This window comes from Phyllostomus hastatus, unplaced genomic scaffold (assembly GCF_019186645.2).
Source record: "Phyllostomus hastatus isolate PE091 unplaced genomic scaffold, TTU_PhHast_1.1 phas_contig_17, whole genome shotgun sequence".
Lineage (NCBI taxonomy): Eukaryota > Metazoa > Chordata > Mammalia > Chiroptera > Phyllostomidae > Phyllostomus > Phyllostomus hastatus.
The window spans coordinates 16022107-16047063 of NW_025333664.1; the positions used below are offsets into that span (position 1 = coordinate 16022107).

General features: G+C 38.8%; 1 protein-coding gene across 5 annotated transcripts in view; it reads right to left on the reverse strand.

The window, feature by feature from the left end:
* Positions 1-24957, reverse strand: part of RALGAPB (Ral GTPase activating protein non-catalytic subunit beta) — an 85890-nt gene that overhangs the window by 9095 nt on the left and 51838 nt on the right. For all 5 annotated transcript variants that reach the window (XM_045832637.1, XM_045832636.1, XM_045832635.1 and 2 more), the window contains 8 exons: positions 18869-19056; positions 16506-16612; positions 14824-14976; positions 12294-12503; positions 9758-9916; positions 6434-6599; positions 3215-3337; positions 1273-1409 (listed from right to left, as the gene is read on the reverse strand). In XM_045832637.1, the coding sequence (XP_045688593.1) occupies positions 1273-1409; positions 3215-3337; positions 6434-6599; positions 9758-9916; positions 12294-12503; positions 14824-14976; positions 16506-16612; positions 18869-19056 (1243 nt within the window). The remainder of the gene's footprint in view (positions 1-1272; positions 1410-3214; positions 3338-6433; positions 6600-9757; positions 9917-12293; positions 12504-14823; positions 14977-16505; positions 16613-18868; positions 19057-24957) is intronic.

The window sequence follows — 24957 nt, forward strand, 5'->3', positions numbered from 1 at the left end:
CCCTTTCGATTAACTTGAAGTAACCTTAATTACACCCACCAACCCCTTTTGCCATAAAATGTAACATAGTCACAGCCTACCTCATCATACTTACAAGTTTCACCCCTGCAAGGGGATGATATTATGTAAGAGCAAGACTCACTGCGGGTCATCTTAGCATGCCGCCTAATACATTTTTTCTGCAACCCTGCTAAACTGCTTTTTTACATCTATTGAGATAACAATCTTTCTTTTTTTAATTTGTTAATTGTCTGCAAAGTATATGATTAATAAAAACAATGTGCTTTAAGAGTTGTCATTCCTTGGATTTTCAGGAATAACTGTGCGGGCATTCAGAAAATAAGTGCAAGTACTCAGATGTGCCTAAAATCCTGCATCACCATCCCACACAGGTTTACTCATCTCCCAACTATATTCTGCGAAACTTTTTAAATACAGCAACTCCTGATTTTCAAAATCAGTCTACTTCAAAGAGTCCTATACACCTTAACTTTTTTGCCCAAATCAATTTTAAGGTTGAAAACCTCTCCCATATACTTTAAGCCTATGCTTCTGTTAGAAATAATTTTCACTGTGGAAGGAACCAAATTAAAATCCTTATAATGGAAGAAGGGCCTCAGCCAAGTTTATACTCCTTTTGCCATTTTTATTTATTTTAAATCAATCTTCTTATACTTATGAACTGGTCCTACACTCTTGCTATCACTTAGTCACTTTCCAATAAGGGTTAAGAGGTAACATGAGGAGAAAACACAGAAAAAGACGTAACATCCACTAATATGGGGAAAAAGTAATATAAAAGTTAAATGCTCTCTTCTTGTAGTAGCTGCTGTGTGCCTCACTCAGTGTGTTCATTCATTCATGCACTGGACTGTTCTCCAAATTGCTACCACTTGTATACAGCCAGACTTGTTTAGGTTGAATGTGGCATGATTAAAGATGTGAAACGTAGAGCTACTACTGTAGCTTTAGTGGATATCTCTGGGACCAAATAAAAGCCCAGGCTTGCAAAGAAATGGGTGAGAGAACCAAGCGTGGTAGCAGAATGGCTAAATCAAGGAAAACAACAAAGGCTGTCTTAGAGTCTTAGAATGAAGTATTTGTTGCAAGCTGAAAAAAGAAAACAGTGAGAATTTCTTTTAATAAATGAAGACACTAATGAATCAGTACAGTTATAATTACTCTCTGGGTTAAAGTTACAAGCTTTGCAGGCATGATTCTATAATTATCCCCACTATAAATTTTTGGAGATGTATCAACAAAATGACTTACCCTCTGTGAGGAATTAAGATTGTCTGTGTGATTAGGGAAAAGCTCAAGTGTCAGGGATGGCTGTTTCAGAATTCCTGGCATAAGATCCATATTTAAATCACTATCTTGATCCGAGATGTTACTTTCCAATGAATCAGCTATGGGATAAAGAAAAAAAATAATTATAATACCTTCTACTTGTTTGGAGCAATAGTGTGTAAACTGATTAGGCTAATAGTCTAACCTGAGTCACTTAAGCAAAGTATTACTTCTATAGCATGGGTTGGCAAACTTTTTCCATATAGAATTAAGTAATAAGTATTTTAGGCTTTGCTGGCTATACAGGCCTCTATTGCACAGTCTTCTTTATATTTTAATTACAATCCTTTAAAAAGGTAAAAACTGATCTTCTTGTTCTGAATTCAGACTGTGTGCTATAGTTTGCCGGCTCCTGCCCTATAGGATAAATGAGGTTAAGATTTGAAAACATTTGACTTTTCAGAGATAGAATATAATAAAAGCATTCCATTATTCTCTGAATAATTTTGGTTGTATATTCAACATGTAGCATGGGGCCAAGCAACACTGAGGCATCCAAAAGCTACAGACCACACAGTTTCTGTGATTAAGGAGTGATGGGGTTGGAGACAAACACACAGGGCATTATAAAAACAAAAACAGGTAACTCTCAAGAAACAGAAGGAGGTGGATCTGGAGCAGGGGCACAGCTGGCACAGGGTCTCTTTCATGAGAGGAGATGAAGACTCACTTGTAGGAACTATAGTGCAAGGGCATGGCTCTAGCTGTGGGATAACTGGGGTGGTGCAAACAGGCTGGGCCAGATACACCAGGCAGGGACTCAGCCCACAGAGGACAGATGGGGCCTGGCTTCTGCAACTAGGTGGTAGATCACAGCCTTAACACAAAGGCAAAGAGCTGCTAAGATACTGACCTAGACCATGGAAGGCCACTATTGCCAGAGATACAACTGGCCCCGCAGTATGAGACAGGGAAATCATGGGCCCAAGTACAAAGGTTAGAAGGCTGCATGGCAGGACCCGTGAAAAGTCATTAGCTTGGAGATGAGGCAGTAAATACATGATGGGTAGTAGCATTCCATCGTACAGATGGTCTCAATGAAGAAAGTGAAGTTTTCCACCTATTGCTCGGTCAGTCACAAAGACATGGGCTTAATTTGCAAGAAGCAAAGGTTCTAGAAGTAAGAATGAGTTCTGACTGAAAAGTAACAATCACTCCTGATCCTTATGAAGAACAGGCTAGATCATCACCATCTTTTCTAGGCTGCTGAAGTTTCTCCTGCTTCCATCTGCAGCCTTCATGAGAGCCTTCCAGTTGTAAGACCCTATGGATCCCTATAAAGGCTCTCACAGGAAGTAGGGAAGCAGGTGGGGCTCACTCATAATTAGTGAAATGAATAAACAGGGCTTCTATGTACTGGTAATAATTACATTAAAGAAAGACAAACTATGGGTTGAAGTGGGTCTCCTTCACAATTTGAAGATTAGTATTAGAGGGTCAGTCTGCTTGTCTTACTTTTCTTAGAAAGAGGAGCTAACTTCCTGTACCTTTGTATAATATAAAAGCTATCATATTTGCCCTGGCCAGGTGGCTCAGGTGGTTGGAGTGTCACCCTGTACACCGAAAGGCTGCAGGTTCAATTTCTGGTCAGGGTACATACCTAGGTTGTGGGTTCGATCCCTGGCCAGGGCACATGCGGGAGGCAACTTATCGATGTTTCTCTCTTTCTTTTCCTCTCTCAAATCTATAAATATATCCTCGAATGAGGATTACAACAATAATAATAAAATAATAAAAGCTATCATGCCTTAGAAACAGAAGAATGCCTTAGATTACCTCAGAAACTCCCCTAATGCAATAACACTGCACAAACCAGTAAATACAAAAATTGATCCTAAAACAGCACCACAAAAAATGCTCTTACTTAAGGACTCCACAGGAGAAGGAACCACAAAAGCTATTTCCGTAAGAGCATCAGCATAATACAGCACCTTCTTCTGTCCATTGAAAATACTAGCTCCAACATCTTCAGAGGAAATCACTTCATCTAGGAATGAGAAACAGTGTGTTACTGCTCCAAAAGTGGAAAAAAACAATATCATCCTGCTTCATGAAATTTGAATTGGTTATTTATAAAGTAGTAACAAACAGAAGGTACACGAGGTCTGTCCAGAAAAAGCCCTGCCATTGTTAATGTAACGGGAATAGTTTGTGTGACATCGATGTAACCTGGCAGCCAAGGAGAGTGGACTGGAATGCAAATGTGTGAACAACGACAACTTCACTGTACTTGTCAGTGGGGGCGGGAGATGCCATTGAGTGAGCATGTGTATTGTGTGGCTGTCACATTCAAAGTGACTGGGCAAACACAGCCACGAACCTGCATCAAATTTTTCACGAAGTTTGAACATTCCTCCATGGAAACTATTTGGGTGATCCAGAAGGCCACAGCTATGGGTAACTGGTGACTGCAGCTTCGTAACAACTATGCACCAGCTCATGCACCAAATCTCTTTTGTGCAGAGATTTTTTATGAAACATCAAATCATCCGGGTGACTCAGCCCCTCTACAGCCCAGATTAGGTACCCTGTGACTTCTAGCTTTCCCCAAAACACCTTTGAAAGGGAACAAATTTCAGGCCATTGATGAGATACAGGAAAATAGCACGGGGCAGCTGATGGCAACCGGGGGAACTGTATGAGGCCCCAAGGCGCCTACTTTGAAGAGGACTGAGGCATCATTGTCCTATGTACAATGTTCCTTGTATCTTCTTCAATAATATGTGTTTTTCATAGTATATGGCTGGATACCTTCCGGACAGACCTCATATTTCCAACAAGAACCAATTAGTGTGTAAAAAGAATAAATTATAAATGTTCATTAAATATCTTTACACTAACTGTAAATCATAAAATCTTAATTTCATAGTTTCTGAAACTTCTCTAAGTCAGACCACTTCCGATCAGCAGGGCCTTTGGTTCACCTGTATGGGGCAGATTAAGGAAACAGTCTCTTTGGAAAAGGTCATAACCAAAAGAAACAAGATTCCCATGGTCCCTCTGAAGAGAGCTGGGGCATGTGTGTGCACGCGTGCGTGTGTGTACTCTCGCTTTCAAAGCATTTCTGTCCCTGGTCTCTCTCTGCTGCGCCTCAGCTCTGCTTCTGCTTCCCTTCCCCAATGGGGCATATAGTGTAAAATGTACAGGTGCTTTTAGTAATAGCATCTGCTTAAGCCTGCAAGACTGAGTTAACAAAAGTAACATTCCCAAGAATCAGTGTAGTTTTCAATTAAAATGAACACAATGTCCTGCTAGTACTGGATAACAGTACACAAAAGACCAACAATCTGACAATAAGTTGGGAAGAAAAAATGAACAAGTAGTCCTCAGGAAAGAAAGAAAAACATGCTGAAAGATGCTAAAACTCAACCATAATTAAAAATATAAAGGTTCTCACCAAACAAACTGAAAGATACTTAATGCTGGTGAGAACGTGACAAACAAGAAATTTAGAACAAACTGTACCAAACTACTTCGGTAAAGGATCACAGAGTAATTGCAGCTCATGTGGTCTCTGCCATGACTACTCAAGTTTGCCATTGTAGCTTAGATAATACATAAATAAGTGTTTTGTAAGTTACTTAAAGTTCTAATAAAACTTGACAAAAACAGGCACGGCCGATGGTTTGCTGACTCCTGTTTTAGACTGGAAGGCATTCTGTATCTACTGCCCCAATATCCACTCCACTCTCCCTACTCTGTGTTAGGAGGTGTGAACTGTGGTTAGGACTGACTCGTCACACCAGCTCTGCCTGGTCTATAGCTCTCTATCAGGGCCATTCCAGCTCTCCTGCCACAGCAACAGGCTGGGGCTGTCCAATCACTGAGCATCTCAGGATTTGGGAGTAGAGAAGTTCTAGAACCCCGCTAATCTCTCCCCTTCAGGCTCGTGTGGCACGTGAATGTAAAGCCTGGAACTGCCTTCCTGCACTAGGAGAGAAACCAGGCTGCAGACGAAACCAACGCATGGTGGGCTGAGATAAATGAAAATTGAAGAGAAATATTATAGAACAAGAGTGCTGATCAAGTGACAATAAAAATGTACACTAATCTGTTACATGAGGCAATAAATGACCATTTAAATCTAAGCCAGCGTGGGTCAGGTTTTCTGTTACTTGCAACCATAGCCATCCAACTGATATATTTATCAAATCGAAAAATGTGCATATCCTTTATCAATTCTACTTGTGGGAATTTAGTCTATAAATATACTCAAGCACATATTAAGGAATATGAGAAAATTAAAATTACAGTATGTCCCCAAATAATTTAATTCAAATTTGGTTGAAATTAGGAAGAAAAACTGCAGGTCACAAGTCACAATGGTATATAATGGGAGACCTTGAAAAAGTATATTTATGTTGAAGAGGAATGGACAATTCAAAGCATTGGACACAAGCATTACCCACGGCAAAGAGATAACCTCAACTTTCCAGTGACTGCAGGAACCATAGAGCAAAGAGCATCAGCCAGGTGGGGCAAAGGCCTCAAGTGTAAATTTAAACTTGCTCTGGTAGTTGCTATTCTCATTACAGCTCCTCAGGATTTGTAGAGATGAGCCTGAATCTCTCGGAGACAGTCAGCTGTTTACGACAAAGGTTTTTATATAATATCCCTAGAAGGTAATTTTTAACGATAGCCACAAAGTCTATAAAACATACCTGTTAATAGAAAACTGTACTGTTTATTAGACAAAGAAGAACTTATTAGGAAACTGTATTGTTTGAATAAACTAAATTTATTACAATATTATTATAGAAAATGAAATTTGTTTATTCACACTATAAAAGGAACATATTACCTTTGTGATAATTAAGGCATCAATTTTATATTAAATATATTTATATATGACATGTGCTTATTTATTTATTTATAACTTTTTCCCATAAACACAAAAAATGTCTAGAAAAATATACAAACTATTATAAAGTGACCTCCTATGAGAACTACGATTAGGGGAAGGAGGCTTTCCTTTATATACCTCTATTTGTTAATTTTTTTAAATAAGACTACAAACTCATAGCAAAGGGGGCTTCAAGAGTAACAAAACAAGAAGACGACAAATGACCGTTGTGAGTGTTACCTTGTTCAGTTCCTTCACCGTCGTCACAGCTGTTAATAGACCAACTGGTGGAAACGTGTCCAGTCCAACCAGGATGTCTGCCCACATCTACTGACCAGCCAAGGGAGAGCAAAAATTCTAGGAAATGTGGCTGAACATTTCTGGAAGACTCCACATTCTTTAAAATCTGAAATATATACCAATCATCAGCTACAGTAAAAGAAACAAAAGCATATCAAAATAAATCTTCATAAAAATTGGTTACCTTTGAGATATCTCACAAATCCTAAGCTAAGGATAAACTTGGCAACATATTGCTGCAGTTAAAAATGCATGCTTTCAAGTTGGATTTGAGTTCAAATCCTTGCTGCACCTAGGCAAACTTCTTAACCCCACTGTTTCAGTTTCTTCATCTATACAGTGGAAATAATGATGACTGTGAAGATTAAATGAGATAATGCAAGTAATAGCTCCCTCCCTAGCAAAACAATTATTAAACCAGACATGTTTACTAAAAGTAAACAAAACACGATGTCCCTGCCTTCATAGAGGTTACTGTCTGGTGAGTAGAAAAACATTATCTAGGTATGTGGTTATTTAATTACCAACCTTGACAAATGCTATTGGAAATACAAACCTATGAAAAACTCAATGAAGATTAGGTATAATAATGAGCATAAAAACATGTTTCCCTAAGTCCAAAGAAGAGAATGCAGTCATTCCAGAAAAAAAATGAAGGACCGACCAGAAGGTTCTCCCCTCTTCAGTAAGTACTAAATATAATACCTGTGCTTTTTACAGCCCCTCAAAAGAAAAGCTCCTTGTTCTAAGACAGTGGTACTCACAGAAGTAAGTTTGTCCTCCAGGAGCCACTTGGCAATGTCTAGAGACATTTTTGTTATTTCAAATGCTGCTAAATGTCCTATTTACAGGACAGTTCCCTTAACAAAAAATTATCTTGCCCAAAATAGCTATAGCATTGCTGATGAAAACCCTATGACAAAGAAAGGTGTGGCATCCTCTACAAATTAAACAGGGAGGGGGAAATGATATTCCTAACATTAAACCTAACACTTTCTAAGCCCACTCCAGACTTTCCAATTCAGAATGAGCAGGGACAGGATCCCAGAATCACTATTTTCAGTAGCTCCCCACCCCCACAAAGACGGATGAGGCCAGTCCACATATCACTGATGTAGTTCAAAGAATGCTTAGTTATGTCAAGGTCATCAGGAGGCCTGGTAAAAATCAAAGTATGAGATGTTAACATCTATTACTTCTCAATCCACTGGGCATCACTGCCAGCCCATCATCTGTCAAACACATCATCTCTTAAACACTTTCTTTCTTTTTTTAAAAAAGATCTTATTTATTTATTTTTAGAGAGAGGGAGAGGGAAGGATAAAGAGAAGGAGAGAAACACCAATGTGTGGTTGCCTCTCGAGCACCCCAAACTGGGGACCTGGCCTGCAACCCAGGCATGTGCCTTGACCTGGAAGCGAACCAGCGACTCTTTGGTTCACAGGCCCGTGCTCAATCCACTGAGCTACACCAGCCAGCGCTAAACACTTTTCTTAGAAGTATACTTAGTTTACCCATATCCCTTCATATTCTTACAAGTACCAGGAAACAGATTTGATAGCCAGTTTTCTTCCAATTAAAATTTGTATTCATAAGTAAAACTTTTAAATAAATGATTTCTGAAAATTTAGTCAAGATGCAGTAAGTGAATCAAATTAAACTTGAAGGCCACTCTCTGGCAGCTGGAAATTAATCTAAACCTACCCTATGGCTAGGGAAGGCAGGTTTCAGGCATTACAAAAGAGGCTTCAGAGAATCTTCAATGTTTCCTAGTCATGCTCAGTGGCTAGACAGCTAAGCAAACTAAAACAGTTTAAGAGTTACCTTAAGGGTTTGTGTCTTCTTTTACAAGTATCAGGAAAAAATAGCCCTATTATTCCCATAAATTATGCATTAGACTTCTTTCATAACAGAACCCCAACCCCTGCAATTAATCCAATTCTCCTGAGGTTCTCCCAAAAAACCTGAGTCCACCAGTCTCATCCCTGGCTACCCGCAGTCCACATTCTCCCAAGACCCAAGCACGTTGAACCCTCAAAGCATTTTGTGACGACTGAATTCTCTCTTACCTCTGGAGCCTTTACATATGCTATTACTTATCAGTAACCTGCATCTACTTTTTACCCATTGTCAATGCATACTTCAAATACCAGCTTAAATGTCTTTTTCTCTAAAGACAGCTTCTTAAAAGCAGCCTAGGTTTTCCTGTTATGGCAACCTGTAACATCCTCCTATTAGCACACTTTGCTATGATAGTTTATTTAATCATCTGTCTTTCCCTCTGAACAGTAGTTCTGGGAGAACAGAAATCATGTAGAGCTTGTTCATGCCTGTAACCCTGGCACTTAACTGAGAGCAGACACTTAATACTTATAGAATCAATTACATGAAATGAAGAACTTTCTCATAAATCAATCTCATTTTCTAGTAGGTCACCAAGAATTTGAAACAGTGCTTCTAGTATAAACATTTTGTTAACCTGTATAAATTTCTTAAGGTGTGCTCAATTTGGTTAGCTTATGGTCTTACAATGATTACACTAAAATTCCAAGGCCATACAGTCACAGTGCCCTGCACTCTGCATGCTGTATTTCACACACCTTCCTTTGGCCCCTTCCTGGTCACAGCTGGTAACTACCTGCCTATTCCATGTTTCTACTATTCATTTCAAACAGACACTTTAAGGCTCCTGCCTGCCATTTGCTCTATTTTCCATTCTCACCTATCTTATAGTTTTCTCCATGCTTCTCCTAGTCACTTGGTTACACATATACAACTGTGTTTTACTTAGTCTTATTTTTGTCCCCTATTTTTAGATATTATTTCCCCACTGCAAACTATGCATGCCTCCAATAAAATTATTTGCTTGTGAAATTACCTGGAAGATGAGCTCCTTATGAGAAAGGATTGTTAATCACATCTATACCCTGGTATATTGAGTCACAGGGAAGAATGTTCAGTAAATATCTGTTGCTTTACTCTTCTTAAGCAATCAGGCCTAGCTTTAGCTTTTTGTGGCTAGTTTGTCCTATGAATCTGAATTCCTTGAGAAGAAAAACATGCTATAGCTCTACTATAAATCAGTTCATTGAGAGTCAAGGCTTGAGACTCCAAGCATCGTGGTTTTCATTAACTTGGTTTCTGAACTGGTTCACGAGGCTTTAAGTATCAAGTATAACTCATCTACCATGGATAAACACAAGCCATATAAAATTGTTTATATTTAAAAGCATAAAAATTACCCCCCAAATTCAGAAATCTTACCTCCTGGTTTGTTTTCTGGCCTGGTTTCATATAGAAAATAAAAACTGTGTCAAAAGGGCGACATGGCAAGAGATCCAGATACCCAATGTCATCAAAAAATCCAGGTATTGTGGAGTCAAGTGCAATAAGGTGAGGAGGTAGGCGGCTATTTGCAGGTTCCTACCACCAAAGGAAGAAAGGAAAAATTACTTCCTCTTTTCACTACTCTAATTATAAAAACAATACTTGTTCATCGTTTAATAAATATTAATTATAAACTTACAAACAAGCAGGAATAAGCACAACCATAATCTTAAGAAATGATTTAACATTTCTTGTGTACCTGCTTCCAGTTCTTTTATTTCCATTTTTTTAAAAGACAATTGAGATCATGCTGTGTATTTAATTTTGGATCCTATTTTCTCTATAATATATCATGCTTTCTAGAAACATTTTTAATACATTTTTTCTCATTCATTGCTAGTGGAAACGCAAAATGGTACAGCAACTTTGGAAGACAGTTTGGCAGTTTCTTGCAAAGCTAAACACAGTCTTACCATACAATATAGCAATCGCACACCTTGGCATTTATTTATCCAAATGATAAACTATGTCTAACAAAAACTTAAACACATATGTTTATAGCAGCTTTATTTACAATTGCCAAAACTTAAAAGCAACCAAGATGTCTTTCTGTTAAGTCAGCGATTTTCAACTGGTGTGCCTCAAGAATTCTTAAAACATGCAACACCTGACTGCTTAGTCAGAGGCACTGACCTCTTTTCCCTTAGATTGTCAGATAAAAAAATGACAATAACCAATACAACAATAGCCATCCAAAGTGAATGAATCAAATGATACCTACAGTGGTCGAGGTCAATATCCTTTGCCTGATTTTATCAAGGCTACTCTTCCAGTTTCTCACGGGCTACTACTACTTAGAGAAGTCTACATCACTGACTTATTGTTTCACTGACTGATCTACTAACACAAGCAAATTAATTTTTTAATGGGTTTACTAATATTTCCCAATAACTAACACTCCTTGAGTTCCTATTAAAAAACTTGCTTGGTTGTGGAAGGTAATTTGCTTAACATGCTACTGAATTCAGTTTTACGAGCATTCTCCTTAGTACCTGTACATATATTTGTACAATGTATTCCTAAGAAGGACTGGTGTACAGCTTTTCTGTATGCATGTGCTATCAGGTTTAAGTGATAAGAAATATGCTGAGGTTCATAAAATAAACCAGTTAACTTTCTGATTTCTTTCTATGTTCTGACATAGATGCCAAAGTATGAAAATTATTTTCTTGAAAACTTAAAAATTTTAACTAAAATAGGTAACACGAATGGATAATTACAATCTCAGGGACAGTGTTATTAGGACTCGTCTTGTCTCCTTTCAGTCCACAGGACGTAATAATTTTCTCCTAGTAGTACCTTTATTGTTATTTGACTCTTTAATTTTCTTCATGAGGAATATAACTAATCATTTGTAGCTTGTATCTTTTTGCTCCTTGCCTTCCATATTTGCCACTGTATTTCTCATCATTTCCTCTTTTCTTCTGCACTTTAAAAGTTTCCATGTTCATACTCCCCATCAACAACTCGCTTCTCTACAACATAAAATATTTTCCATCTACATGCTGAAACCCAAAATCAGACACAAAGTTCCCCCTGGTTTCCTAAAAAGTTAAGTGGCCTTTAACCAAGTAGCTGCCAGGGAGTAAGGGAAGGGGTCAAGTTGTGCAATAAGCAACTTCTTGCTTGGCAACATTCAATTGTGCTTTCCAAAACAAAGAGGCCTGGGAGCAAAACCCAAATGCACCACAGGCAAGCTAGCTCACAGTCTGAGCCTCTGTTTCCACATCTATAAAATAGGATAGCATCACTTCCCTTAAAAAATTGGTTTAAGGATACCAGAATTAAGAATTATGACAATATTTACCTCAGGATGGTTTACTTTGTGCTAACTACTACATGAAGCATCTTAACATAACCACAATGAGATGGATACTTCCGCCAGCCCAGTTTGCAGATGAGGAACTTAGAAAAGTCAGGCAACTTGCCCAAGATCACGCAGTTAGCAAGTAGGTTTAGCTAGGCATAAATCTAGACAGTCTGATCTTAGAAAATGCAAAACATAAGAAATGGCTCACAAATACTTGTTCCATTTTTAAAAATGCTATGAAAGAGCAGAGTCAATTGTAGCCCATCCTTTTAGCAACAAATTTTAGTAGGAAAAGATTTTTAAGATTTTTAAAAAATTCTCTGTAGATCTCATTTACATGTGTGATATGGGTCCCCCATTACCCTAGAAAATTCAGAGCTGGATGTATCACCAGAGCGGTCCCCTCTCACAGAACTCCGGAAGCACTCGGGAGAAACTGTCCTGGACTCATACAGTGTATGTAACCCATAGCACCACAGAATTTCATTTACTTGCCCGTTTCTTTTTTAAAAATTCCTTCTATTCTCATAAAAATATTTTCACTATCATCAGCTCAATGTTAACTTATGAATATATTTATTCATACAAATTTAGGAAAATTACCTTCAATGCTTCTAAGGACAAAAATCCAAAGTGTGAAAGGAAAAGGCGTGCTGTTTGGAATTCCTGGGCAGGAGGTGGGGGCTTACAGTCTGTGACTGGGTCAGGAAAACTTCTCTTCTGCAGTGCTTCCTCACTTTGTTGTTCAAGGCGTATTTCATAAGCAATTTGCTGGGCCATGCCATTCCTTAATTTTTCATGTCTCTCTTCTAACTGAAATAAACCAAATATTTAATTTTTTGGAACTATTATAAAAGGAATAGGATCCTTCTTAATTTTAAAATGAAAATAAAGCCACAAGCAACAAAATAAATGAAGATAATTTTCAGGGATCAACACCAAGTTTCAATTCAATGCAAACATGTTTCAAGATTTAAAAAGTACCAAAGAAACTTGCCTATAGCTGTAAGAATTGCTCCTTCATCTCCACTCCGTAAATGAAACCATTCCGTCTCTGCTTCCTCTCAAGAGAGGGGGCAGAGCAGTTGTTCGCATCTCTCTTCCAGACCACTGTCCTAAGTGACCCCCTCATGTTTGAAGTCTGTATCCATATGGATTACTCCACTATACTTTGAGCCTCCCCCAACCTCCTCGCTTTCCTTCTGATCAATGCTAGCTTAAAATTCCACCCTCTTTGGTAAGCAATGATCCTTCTAACAACCTGGCTTATACAAGGCGGGGGCAAAAGTGGGTTTACAGTTGTTCATATGGAAAATAGTACAGTAACAATACATAATAATAATGATGAAAAAAAACCCCTCTGTGTTTCGTGTACTCACAACTGTAAACCTACTTTTGCCCTACCCCTGTATTTCTACAGCCTGGTCAACCCTTATAACTTCTGGCCATCTATAAGGATACTTTTGTATTTCAGGCATGCTGTACTTTCAAGAGCTACAATTCTGAAATTTCCTTATCCAATCATAATCCCTTTCCTGCATTTCTCCCATTCCTTCAGTTTCCATCACTGCAAGGTATCCAGGTTGGGTACCCATTCCCACAGTTTTCCAGGCCAGTACCACCCTTCCAGCTTCATCTACTTCCCAAACAAGCTTAACCCCCCAAAAGTAACATCTTAATACCTTTTTCTAAGCATATAAATGGCCTTGTTATTGCTTATTTTTCCATAGTCCCATCCACCTATCTCCACACCACTCAAACATTTCACTTAAGCCTCCAGATCCTAAGGACTTTTGAAGCAAGTCAGCAGAGTAAGTAACTTCACTACAAACGATGCTACTTAACCTTAGTGGGGCTGCATGGCAATTTTAAGAGCCATCTTTGATTCCCTAGTTCATTGCTAAGAACAAAGATTAAAATTTACATAAGCTCCTTCAATTTCCCTCCTTTCCACCTCTGAATGTCTCTGAACCTTTACCTACTCTCTCTCTCTTGTCTTACCAGAAGTACCCCTTTTCTAGACACAATCACACAGACTCTTGACCCTACTGCCTCCACACTTTATTATTTCCCTGGCCCATCTTATAGTATTAGCAGATACAGACCTCCACTGGTTCCTTCTTTCAACCTCTAAGCAAGTTCATATTCCTCCCATCCTTGAATTAAAAGAAGAATAGAAAAGAAAAAAAGGAATGAAAGGAAAAGGAAAAAAAGGAAAAAAACTAGCCTTGCCTTCTCTTACCAAGGCTATTCCTCATGCTTCATCCTTCCCTTTACTACTGACAGTATAGTTTATATTCACTGCCTCTCATTAACCATTCACTCCCCAGCTCCTTGTATGCAGCCCTGGCCTTTAATACTCCTTTCAACCTATCCTCAAAGGGCAGCTACAATTTCGTGCCACAATCCAGGGGCTTCTTCTCAGTGCTCCTTCTCCCTAACCTCCCTAGCACTTGAAAAGTAGGCAACCTCCATTCCAGCCCTTGTATTCTCTCATGCCCTGACATACCCTATCCCCCACTTAAATTTCTTCTCCCTTGACCTAAGATACAAATTACTTAATCTAATTATCTAGATCTAAAACCAAATAAATTTTTCCTGTCTTCCCAAATCTGTCCTCTTCCTAACATCCAGATTTCTATAAATGGTACCAATATCTTCTCTATAAGTCAAGCTCAAAATCTAGAGTTCTCTGGCTCTTTTCCTTCCCTCAACAAATCAAAACAGCTTGGATCCACCTCTTTAATACATTCCAGTATTTTTAACTTCCACTATCAGTGAGGTAGTCTTTCCTTTCTCCTGCCTAGACTGTTGTAATAGTCCCTGAACTGATCTCCGTCCTCCAAATATCCTCCACGGAAGTCTGATCATGTCACCATACTACTGAAACCTATCATGGGCCAGCCCGGGCAACCCAGCGACCCCTCCCTAAGAGACCATCCAGTCCCCTTCAATCAGCCACAATCTGTACTTGTCCAACTATATAACCTCCTGGATAACAGATATCCAAGTCATCTTATGAATCACCTCCAATAACACTAAAAACAAAACAAAACAGTGTCTTAATCATGGAAGTTGTTTAAGAATGTTTACAGTTATTCCCTTAACAACAGCAGACAATAATTTATCTTACTTCTTCAGTGACGATTTCATGCAAATCTGGAATGCTCAGATCTGCTTTCACAAATGGAATCTTATCCACCTCTTCAGGAAATGGTCGATGTTTCACAGTATATTTAAATCCAACATCATTTTTAGGAACTGGACGAGGTTCAGGCACAAAAAGCTGTTTAAAAAAAAAACAAGTAACACTGTATTTACTACATTTGGTGCCATCTGTAATGACATGTATTTCCCTGGTCTCTTAGATGCCTATGTTTCTCTAGGACTACATAACACAGAAACTCAGTAAGAATCTATAAATACTACCATTAACAGTAAAGGCAAATAGCCTGTATACCAGTGTACTCTATTACATATTGTACGATTGTTCATCAAATTACTATAGATTTTGTGACATGGATTGTGGACCTCTACTGCCCCAGGCCTGAATCTCCCATACTCTGGGGAAAGCCAATGGGCAAAGCATCTCAAAGCTTAAGGCTCAAACTTTCTTCTTCCGCGGGGGCTCTCAAATCATTCCACAGAATAAAGTACAAGTTCAGGTCCACTGGGCATCTCTAGACAGGGAGCTCAACTGGAACCTCAGTATGGTTTAACTGAAAGTATAAGCACCAAACCTAGGTCTTCATACTCTAATTGCGAGTGTCTCTCTTAAATGCTGGTGAAATTATTTTTTAAGATGTTATTTATTTATTTTTTTAGAGAGAGGGGAAAGGAGGGAGAAAAAGAGGAAGAGAGACATTGATGCGTGAAACAAACACTGATTGGCTGCCTCTTGCATGGCCCCGGAAGGGGCCTGCAACCCAAGCATGTGCACTTGACTGGGAATCAAACCAGTGACCTTTTGATTCACAGGCTGGTGCTCAATCCACTGAGCCATACCCACCAGGGTGTAAGTGCTGATGAAATTTTATTAAGTCACACTTTAAAGAATTTTTGGTAACATAAGTAAAAACTTACAATGTGATAAGTGAAAATAGCATTATAAAAATGACTCAAAAATCTACTTAAGTGTTGTTATGTACGGAGAAGAAAAGAACTGGAAGGAAACCCACTAAAATAGTAACAGTGGCTACCTACTTCTAGAGTGAAAGTAAGGTGATTTAAAATGTCTTCTTTATTATCTGAATTTTCCAACTTCTCCCATAAGTAAATTTTATTCACAAAACACAAATGTTATTAAGAAAATAAACTGTGCCACCCCACAATAAGGTTTCATTAAATTATGTAGCATATTAAGACAATTATAGAGCATATTACCAATTATACAGCAATACATAATTTGAAACAAGTCCTGTTGCCAGAGAGATCAAAGGTCTAACCAAATTCTTTTCATATATGGCATGAATCTGAGTATTATTATATTTATTTAACACTGTCTTAAAAAATAATTCAATTGTTCAGAGGTAGCTCTTAATCGTAAGTAAATGTCAGAACCACCAGGAAAGCTTTTTGAAAAGATACCTGGCTTGAAGGTGTGCTGAAAGAGTAATTAGTGAATCTAGAATACTAGGCTGCTAAGATGATTCTCATGTGAAGCCCCTAAGACCCTGACTACGGTCAAAAATCTTTCTTTCTTTCTGTGGCTTTTGTTGGAACTTTTTAAACCTTTAAATCATAGCATGCACATGTGCGCACACAAGTATCCACACACTCACTCCTAGTCACTTCCCTGTAACTTCTGATGGATACCTTCTGATTTGCTTTTGCTCCTCTGGGTAGAAGGCAAAGCTGTTGTGCCCAAGCAAGTCTTCCAGACATTCCCCGGACCAGCACAGTGACAGAGGGGAAAAAATCATCTAGAATAAAATGGTGTAAAAGTTTTTATTTTAGACACCCATTTAAAATACACTGGTTATCAACTGCAGAGCTTCCACTAAAGCCCTAGAACAGTGTTTCCCAAACTTTCATCCTTGTGTACCACCTCTGTGGTTTCTGTCCCACCCATGCAGTGTTACACTGTATGAACCACTTTCTTCCCTTTTTAAACTTAAATTTATTTTTAAAGGAAGTTATCTAGCTCTACTTTAAATGGAAAACCATAATTTTGATGTGCTAAATATATATTTTTAACACATTTAAAGATACATAAAATGTTCACTAACAACGCACTAACATCATCTCACATACCTCCAACAGTACACATACACACTTCTGGGAAACACTGTCCTGGCCAATACCCTTGACTTCCAATGTCTGAATGACCCAAGTGCAAGAACTGGGTGCTTACAGTGCTGCTACATTCGCCCATGCCTTCGTGTACCACTGCTCCATCCCAGCAGAAGTTCAAGAGAGGAAAAGGGGATAAAGAACTCAGGATGGACTTGAGTGACCCAGATCCTTCTTCTTGTTTCCTTTCTTAGTCTCCAGTGTGGGAGTCAAAGTTGTTCAAGTTTCTCTCTCATTTCTTATTAACTGTTGCAATAAACTATTAAAATGTCCTTTACAATTCTTATAAGTCCTAATTGTTTTATATTTCTGGTAGACTTTTGATGAAATGTAATTGCTCGAAATGAGAGTAAGAGAGTCCCAAAAGGTATGGAAAAGACCAGGAAGCCCAGAGGGGATACTGGGACTCTGCAGACTAATCCTTAGCAGGTGACCTGGGAGTAGGAGGCAGGATGAATCACAATAATAGGCACAAGATAGGAAAAAGAGTCAAGCGAGGTATGGGATAGAGAAGTAACAGGTTACTGCAGGTAAGACTTGTGACCAGCACTTCTGGAGCTGGGCAATGATTAAAGGCCCCTTGTATTCCCTACTAAAGTCACTGTATCCTACCACAACTCAAAACCTGTGATGATATTCATTTATCCCTGAACTTCAGGAAAACGTCTCACTTTCATTTTTAAGGATTTATGAGATCCTATTTTATATATTCTCAACAGAATTTGCATGGGACTCTAAGACCGTATTCACCTTTGCAAAGGTAAGAAGGCAAGTCTTTAATGACTGAGAAAAGCCTATTACTATGGGACTTTTGATAATAGAAAGGGACAGTATGAGGTTCAGAAAATTTGGATTCTGCGCCTAATCATACTACATACTTAACCCTGGATGAGTCACATACCCAATGAAGTCTCGGTTTCTTCACCTGTAAATGAGGGAACTGTACACTAAGTGGGTCCCCTGGGTCCCTATATGGCCAGATTCCGTAACCCTCACTTTCCTGCATGCAAGGTGCACAATAAGAGTCTCTCTGAGAACATGCTTCCTTTATAAACTGGCTGATTCCAATTACCATTAGGAAAAAATGTATTTTGAGTAGTCTTAGTTATAGTGGTAGTCATGTACTTTGAAATAATTTTTATTTGGGGGAGAAAGAAGAGGATAACAGTGAGTGTTGTGTTGATGGAAAAATCACTGAAGCGTTTTCAGAAGGGCAATGGCGTGGTCAAATTTGTATTTGAGAATGAACACAATGGTAGCAGCAAGTGAGTGGAGATATGGACAACAAATTTTGGAATTGGAGGTAGTATTAGACCAGGTAGGAAACCACAGCAACAATCTAGGTAAGAAATAACAAGGCCCTGAATTTAAATGTACCAGGAGAAGTACAAAGGAAAGGGAAGAAAAGAGTCATTGGGGAGGTGGAAACTGTGAAATCAGTTATATAAGAGAGTAACAAAAAAAACAGGCAAGGTAAAGATGACTTCTCAAATTTCTACCTGTTTGGGTGACACCAGTAACTGATATAGAACACTGAAAAGTGAGGGGCAGGATCCAAAGTTCAAGAATAAAAGAAGAGTAATGATTTCTGGACACAGTAAACAATAGAAAATAGCCCACTAAACAAACATTTTATAAAGCTATAGGGTTCTTTTCTGATATTGCAGACATGCATTAAGAGACTCTGGGAAATTCTATACAATATGTATATTCTATTTTCTGACCTTCTATTTTTCATTTGCTATTATCCCACAGCAAGGCGTCTTTTTGACAAATGCACAATTACTTAGAATTTACAGTCTTTCCTCCCCTGAAGGAAACAGCTTGCTAGTACTGATGAACATGACGATTTAGCAGTGGAGAAGGCCCAAAGTGCTGAAACTTACTCTGTTCATTCCCAAGAGGCTGCTCCAGCATTGCCAGGATGACACTGTTATCCAAAACAAAGTACCGGAAGCTATGCTTGTTTATGGTTGGTAGCCTGGAGTACTTAATCAAAGTGGTCTCATTCACCAGACTACAAGGAGAGGCAGGACCACTAGGTGAGGGAAATGCACCAAGCAACTGCATAATACTGTGGAGAATACAAAAGAGAACAGTTAATTCCCAAAGCAAAATCTTACATTTACCTCATGTATCAATGTATATTTCTGCACTTTTGATTTTAACTGACCCAACCACGGTCAGTTTTACTGTATTTTGCCATGTATAATGCACACTTTTTGCCCAAATTTCTGAGGGGAAAACAAGGATGTGTATTATATATGGGTAGTACTAATTCTGTATCTATATAAATGTTTTAAATTCTTTTATTTATGCTTATGCATTAAAAGTGTAACTCTAGAAAGCAGTAATGATATCCGTATGCAAAATAATACCCTGGAACACAATAATCAGTTTTGTTTCTAAATATAAACAAATTAAAAAGATGTATTACAAAATTAAAACAAAAGATTTCCCCCCCAAAAGTCTGGGCCAAAAATGTGTGTGCACATTCTACACGTGAACACATTACACACAAAATACGGGTACTTCCTGTGGCAGACGCCTTGGTGTCCTGTCCAGATCCCCCTCCAGTACAGAAAGATCCATTCCCCCACACACAGGGAGTTGGTGGCCACAGCTTTCAGCTGAGTCCCTCTCCAGGAGGGCCTTTGGCCTACAAGAACCAACTCATCTAAGATCACAACTTCCTCTGGGACAGTACACACCCAAAGAACAGCTGGTGCAAGGGTATAAAGTTCCAGCACCCCTGCCCCAACTTCAGAGAACTGTGAAGGGCCAACTCAGTTCCAGATCTTTGTTGCGAGTGCATCCAATAAACTTCTTGCAAGCAAATTTCTCTCTCAGAGTTTGCTACCCAGGGAACCTAATTAACCACAATTCTAAATCATGAAGCTCCTTCAGATACATTAAAAATTTTTCTGTGTACCAGCTTTCAAAATTATACTAACTAAAGCATTCTAGACCTAGAAAAGAATAAACCCAACCCATTCAATTTTTCAGATGATGAAACTCAGGCTCAGAAGAGATAAATAATCTTTAAGAGACCACAGTAGGCATTATCCTGATTATAAATAAGGAACTTGACGCACTAATAGTTATACTTCACAAAACTGCCATAATTACCAAATGCAAATATATTTTTTAAAAACTGATTTGGAAACTGGAATTCAAGTGATCAAGCCTTAACATTCAGAAATATTTATATTCATAGAGATTTTTGTATACATTTAACAAATAATAACTTACATAGAGCACTTACCATGTGTCAGGCATTGGTCTAAGTACTTTATACGTATTATTTTATTTAGTTATAACAACCCTATGAGATAGATACCACTATTATCCCCATTTTATAAAGAAGAAACTGAGGCACAGAGAGAAAGTATCTTGTGATAAAAACATAAGATTTTATCTTGTGGTCCTAGTATCACCTGACCTTTCATATGCAGCTCATTTGGAAAACTTATTTTCCCTAATACCACTTTTATCGTGTCAATCCTCAGCCAGAGTGGCCTCTCCCTTTCTCTTTAATTCTGTTTGAACCCAAACATCTCTGATAATGAAAAGCAACATTGCTCAATAGACGTTTTCCTTCTATTTTTCTGTCCTCCTAGGAGGGGGACTATCTAAGAATTTCAAGGACCAGAAGAATTTCATGATGGGTCAAGCCAAAAGATCTGTGAAAAGTAGGTGATATACCAGTAATGGGAACATATGGCTTGGGCATTCTAAATCAGGACAAAGATGGCTGTCACAAAGCACATGAATGAACCAGGTGAGCTTACTGTGTTCTATGCAAGACGCTAAGACATTATCAAATAGGTTGCTCACAAGGGAATAGGTCACTATGATCAAATCTCACCAGCCAAACCACATTTTTTCTTTTTGATGGTGACTAAACCAGAAAAGCAGAGAAATATCTCTGAAATCAAGACATGCAAGTATTTGACAGGGTATCACAATAAACCTATAGATAAGATTTAAAAATCCCCACGAATCTGAAGGGGAATTCCCTATAACGTGCTTTGTGAGTCTACCTCCCTTCAATATTTTTATCAATGTCTTTATGAGGACACATAAGGTTTGTATCTGTAGTTGACCAAAAGATGAGTTGCAGAGTTAATATATCAGAATAAAAGTTAGAATACAAAAGAATCTTAAAAGACTAAAAATAATGAAGTAACCTTACATGAAGAAAGTTTCAGGTTTAAACGTAAAGTTCTGGACATTACATCCAAACACCCCTGGATAAGTAAGTATAGAAAAACTGATGAAAGGTGAAAAAGACTCAAAAGATTTAGCTGAATTAATTAAAATCAATAGGTTATCAAAAACCTAATGCAGTCTCCAAGTACATTTCAATGAAAATATAATATTTTTCAGTTTAAAAGCCATCAGTCCACATCTAGCATATTATACTCAGTACATGACCTTGAAGAGGCACATAGTCAAACCTACCCCATTGAGAGGAGAATGACCAGGATGATAAAAGTACTTGGTTCCCTGCCATTTGAAAAATAGCTGAAAATGCTGGCAGAAATGAATCAGAGAACAAGCACGGTCTTCAGACATCATTACTGTTTGGTAAAGAAGTTGGAATCAGAACCAATAAGTAGAAGTTCAAGTGGGAGAGATTTCAGCTCAGTGTAAACATCAGGTTTTTAACTATTACAATGAAATAGGTAACCTTGGGGATCAGGAATCCCCAAATTGGAGGATTAGTCACTCGGTAAGTATGTCTTAAAATGACTTAATCAGTACTTCCAGCCAAGATGGAGGTGTAAGTAGATACACTCTGCCTCCTCACACAACCAAAAAAAAAAAGGGAACATATCAAATTTAAAAACAAAACAACAACCAGAAATGCTAGAAAATCAAACTGTATATATGTCCAACAGCCAATGAGTTAAAGAAGAAACATTCATTCAGACTCGAAGGAGGGGCAAAGACAGGTAGCTGTCTTGGGTGGAGAGGATGGGTAGCAAGACTATGACTGGTGGACCAGGTGGTCCCACATTTGCGTGCAGATTAGCAGGGAGGAATAGCTAGGGAGTGAGGCAGACCACTCAACCCAGGGCTCCAGTGTGGGGAAATAAAGCCTCAAAACCTCTGACTCTAAAAACTTGCGGGGGTGAGGTGGCAGGAGAAACTCGCAGCCTCACAGGAAAGTTCCTTGAGAGACCCACAGGTTCCTAGAACATACACAAGCCCACCGACCTGGGAGCCAGCACCAGAAAGGCCCAATTTGCTTATAGATAGCAGAGGAAGTGACTGAAAGCCAACCTAGAGCTGAGTAAATGGCACTGTTCCTTCTCTAACCCCTCCTCCCCCACAGTGCCACAACCCAGCAACATGGGTTGCCCCACCCTGGCGAATACTTAAGGACCTATCAGATGCAAAGAATTCAAAACACTGGTAATCAGGATGCTCACAGAAATGGCTGAGTACAGTTGCAAAATAGAGAAAAAAGTGAAAGCTATGCAAAATGAAATAAAGCAAAATAAACAGGGAACCAACAGTAAAAGGAAGGAAATCAGCACTCAAATCAATGATTTGGACCAGAAGGAAGAAATAAACATTCAACCAGAACAGAATGAAGAAACAAGAATTCAAAAAAAAGGAGGAGAGGTTTAGGAACCTCTGGGACAACTTTAAACATTCCAACATCTGAATCATAGGGGTGCCAGAAGGAGAAGAGGAAGACCAAGAAATTGAAAACTTATTTGAAAAAATAATGAAGAACTTCCCCAATCTGGCAAAGGAAACAGACTTCCCGGAAGTCCAGGAAACTCAGAGAGTCCCAAAGTTTCACCCAAGGAAGCACACACCAAGGCACATCATAAATACATTATCCAAGGTTAAAAATGAGGAGAGAATCTTAAAAGCAGAAGGAGAAACGGAAACTGTTACCTACCTACAAAGGAGTTCCCATAAGACTATCAGCCGATTTCTCGAAAGAAACCTTGCAGGCAAGAAGGGGCTGGAAAGAAGTATTCACAGTCATGAAAGGCAAGGACCTACATCCAAGACTACTCACCAGCAAAGCTATCATTTAGAATAGAAGGGTAGATAAAGGCCTCCCAGATAAGGTCAAGTTAAAGGAGTTCATCATCATCAAGCCCTTATTATATGAACTGTTAAAGGGACTTATCTAAGAAAAAAATGATCAAAACTATGAACAGTAAAATGACAACAAACTTGAAACTAGCAGTAACTGAACCTAAAACAAAAACAATCTTAAGCAAACAAGTAAAACAGGACCAGAATCACAGAAATGGTGATCACAATGGGAAAGGGGAAGGGGGAGAACGTGGGAAAAGGTACAGGGAATAAGAAGCATAAATGGTAGGTACAAAATAGACAGAGGGAGGTTAAGAATAGAATAGGAAATGGAGAAGCCAAAGGACTTAGATGTATGACCCAAGGGCATGAACTAAGGGGAGGTGGGGAGAATGCTGGTGGGAGGGAGGATACAGGGTGGAGGGGAACAAAGGGAAGGTAAAAAATGGGACAACTGTAATCGCATAATCAATAAAATATACTTAAAAAGAAGAAAAAAAAAGTGACTCAAGCAGAGGGGCTACTGACATGATTTCGGAGTCCTAATTCTGAATTTACATTAGTAAGCTAAGGGGAAAACCCAACCAGGCAATCTACGTTCCATTATTGTCTACTGTGTGCCCAGCACTGTGAGGGGTGCGAAGAATAAACATGGCCTCTATCCAGGTTGGGAAGACCACTGGCATGTATCAAACATAACCAGGTTTGATCATGACAACATACTGTAGAACGCATGTTATTGTGGTAGGGTCAGACTGAACAAGCATACAGGTACGGAAAGAGTCATCATGCAGAAGCAGAACAATCAAAAAAGGTCCCACAGAGGTAGCTAAATTTGATGTGAGCACTGAACACCAGAGTATGTGGTTAAGAGAAGAGGGAAGTCCTAAAACCAGGGGTAATATACAAAAAGGTATGAGTATGCCCAGTTCACAACCCACAAGTAGCTTGCTAGGCCCAACTATGGCAGAACAGATGTGCTGGGAAAGATCAGACAACTCAAGTGGGGACAGAATAAGGAGGTCCTTGAAAACCAGACCACAGATTTCACAGAACATGGCAGGAAACACAGGTCTATTCAGTTTTCAATCACTCAAGCAGCAGAACAAAAATAGTGCCTAAGGGTAATCAGTTCAGCAATACAGCTCAAGATGAACAGGAAGGGCAAGAAACTGAAAACAGGGAAATCAGGCAAATTGTGAGAAGGATCTCAGCCAGGATGCTACCTGAGGTTAGAGGAAGTGGAGGAAACATTTTCAAAAGTTAAGTCAGTTGGACTCAGTCACTGGCTTTAAAAGGAGAATGACATAAACTTAAAAAAAAAAAAAAAGCCAAAATTTGTGTCTGCATAACTGGAAAACAGCAGTGATACTGACATAAAGCTGTAATTGTGAAGGAACAGAGAAACTCGGTTGTGGACATATTTCAGATGACAGTACTCTTCAAGGCACCCTTCAAGACTGGAAACTGGAGACACCTTTTGTAAAGTTGCCAGCACAGACAAGACAGATGAGCGACCTACATAACTACTGGCTGGGCTGGGGGAAAGCATCCCAGGGATCTCTTCCTTTATAATGCTTTTAAACTATTTTAAAAACTTACTGGGTTTTTTTTTTAGAGTGAGGGAAGGGGGAGGAGGGGGAGAGAGAAAGATCAATTTGTTGTTCCACTTATTTATGCATTCATTGGTTGATTCTTGCATGAGCCCTGACTAGATATTGAACCTGCAACCTGCAAACTGAGATGCTGGTTAGAGCATCTCAGTGATGCTCTAACCAGCTGAGCTACCCAGCCAGGGCCCTTTATAATGTTTTAAATCCACCCCAGCCCACATGTGGACTCTTCTCTGAACTTTTATTATTTCTAGTACTCATTCACATTTTTCTGATTTTCTAGCTCTTAGCCAAAC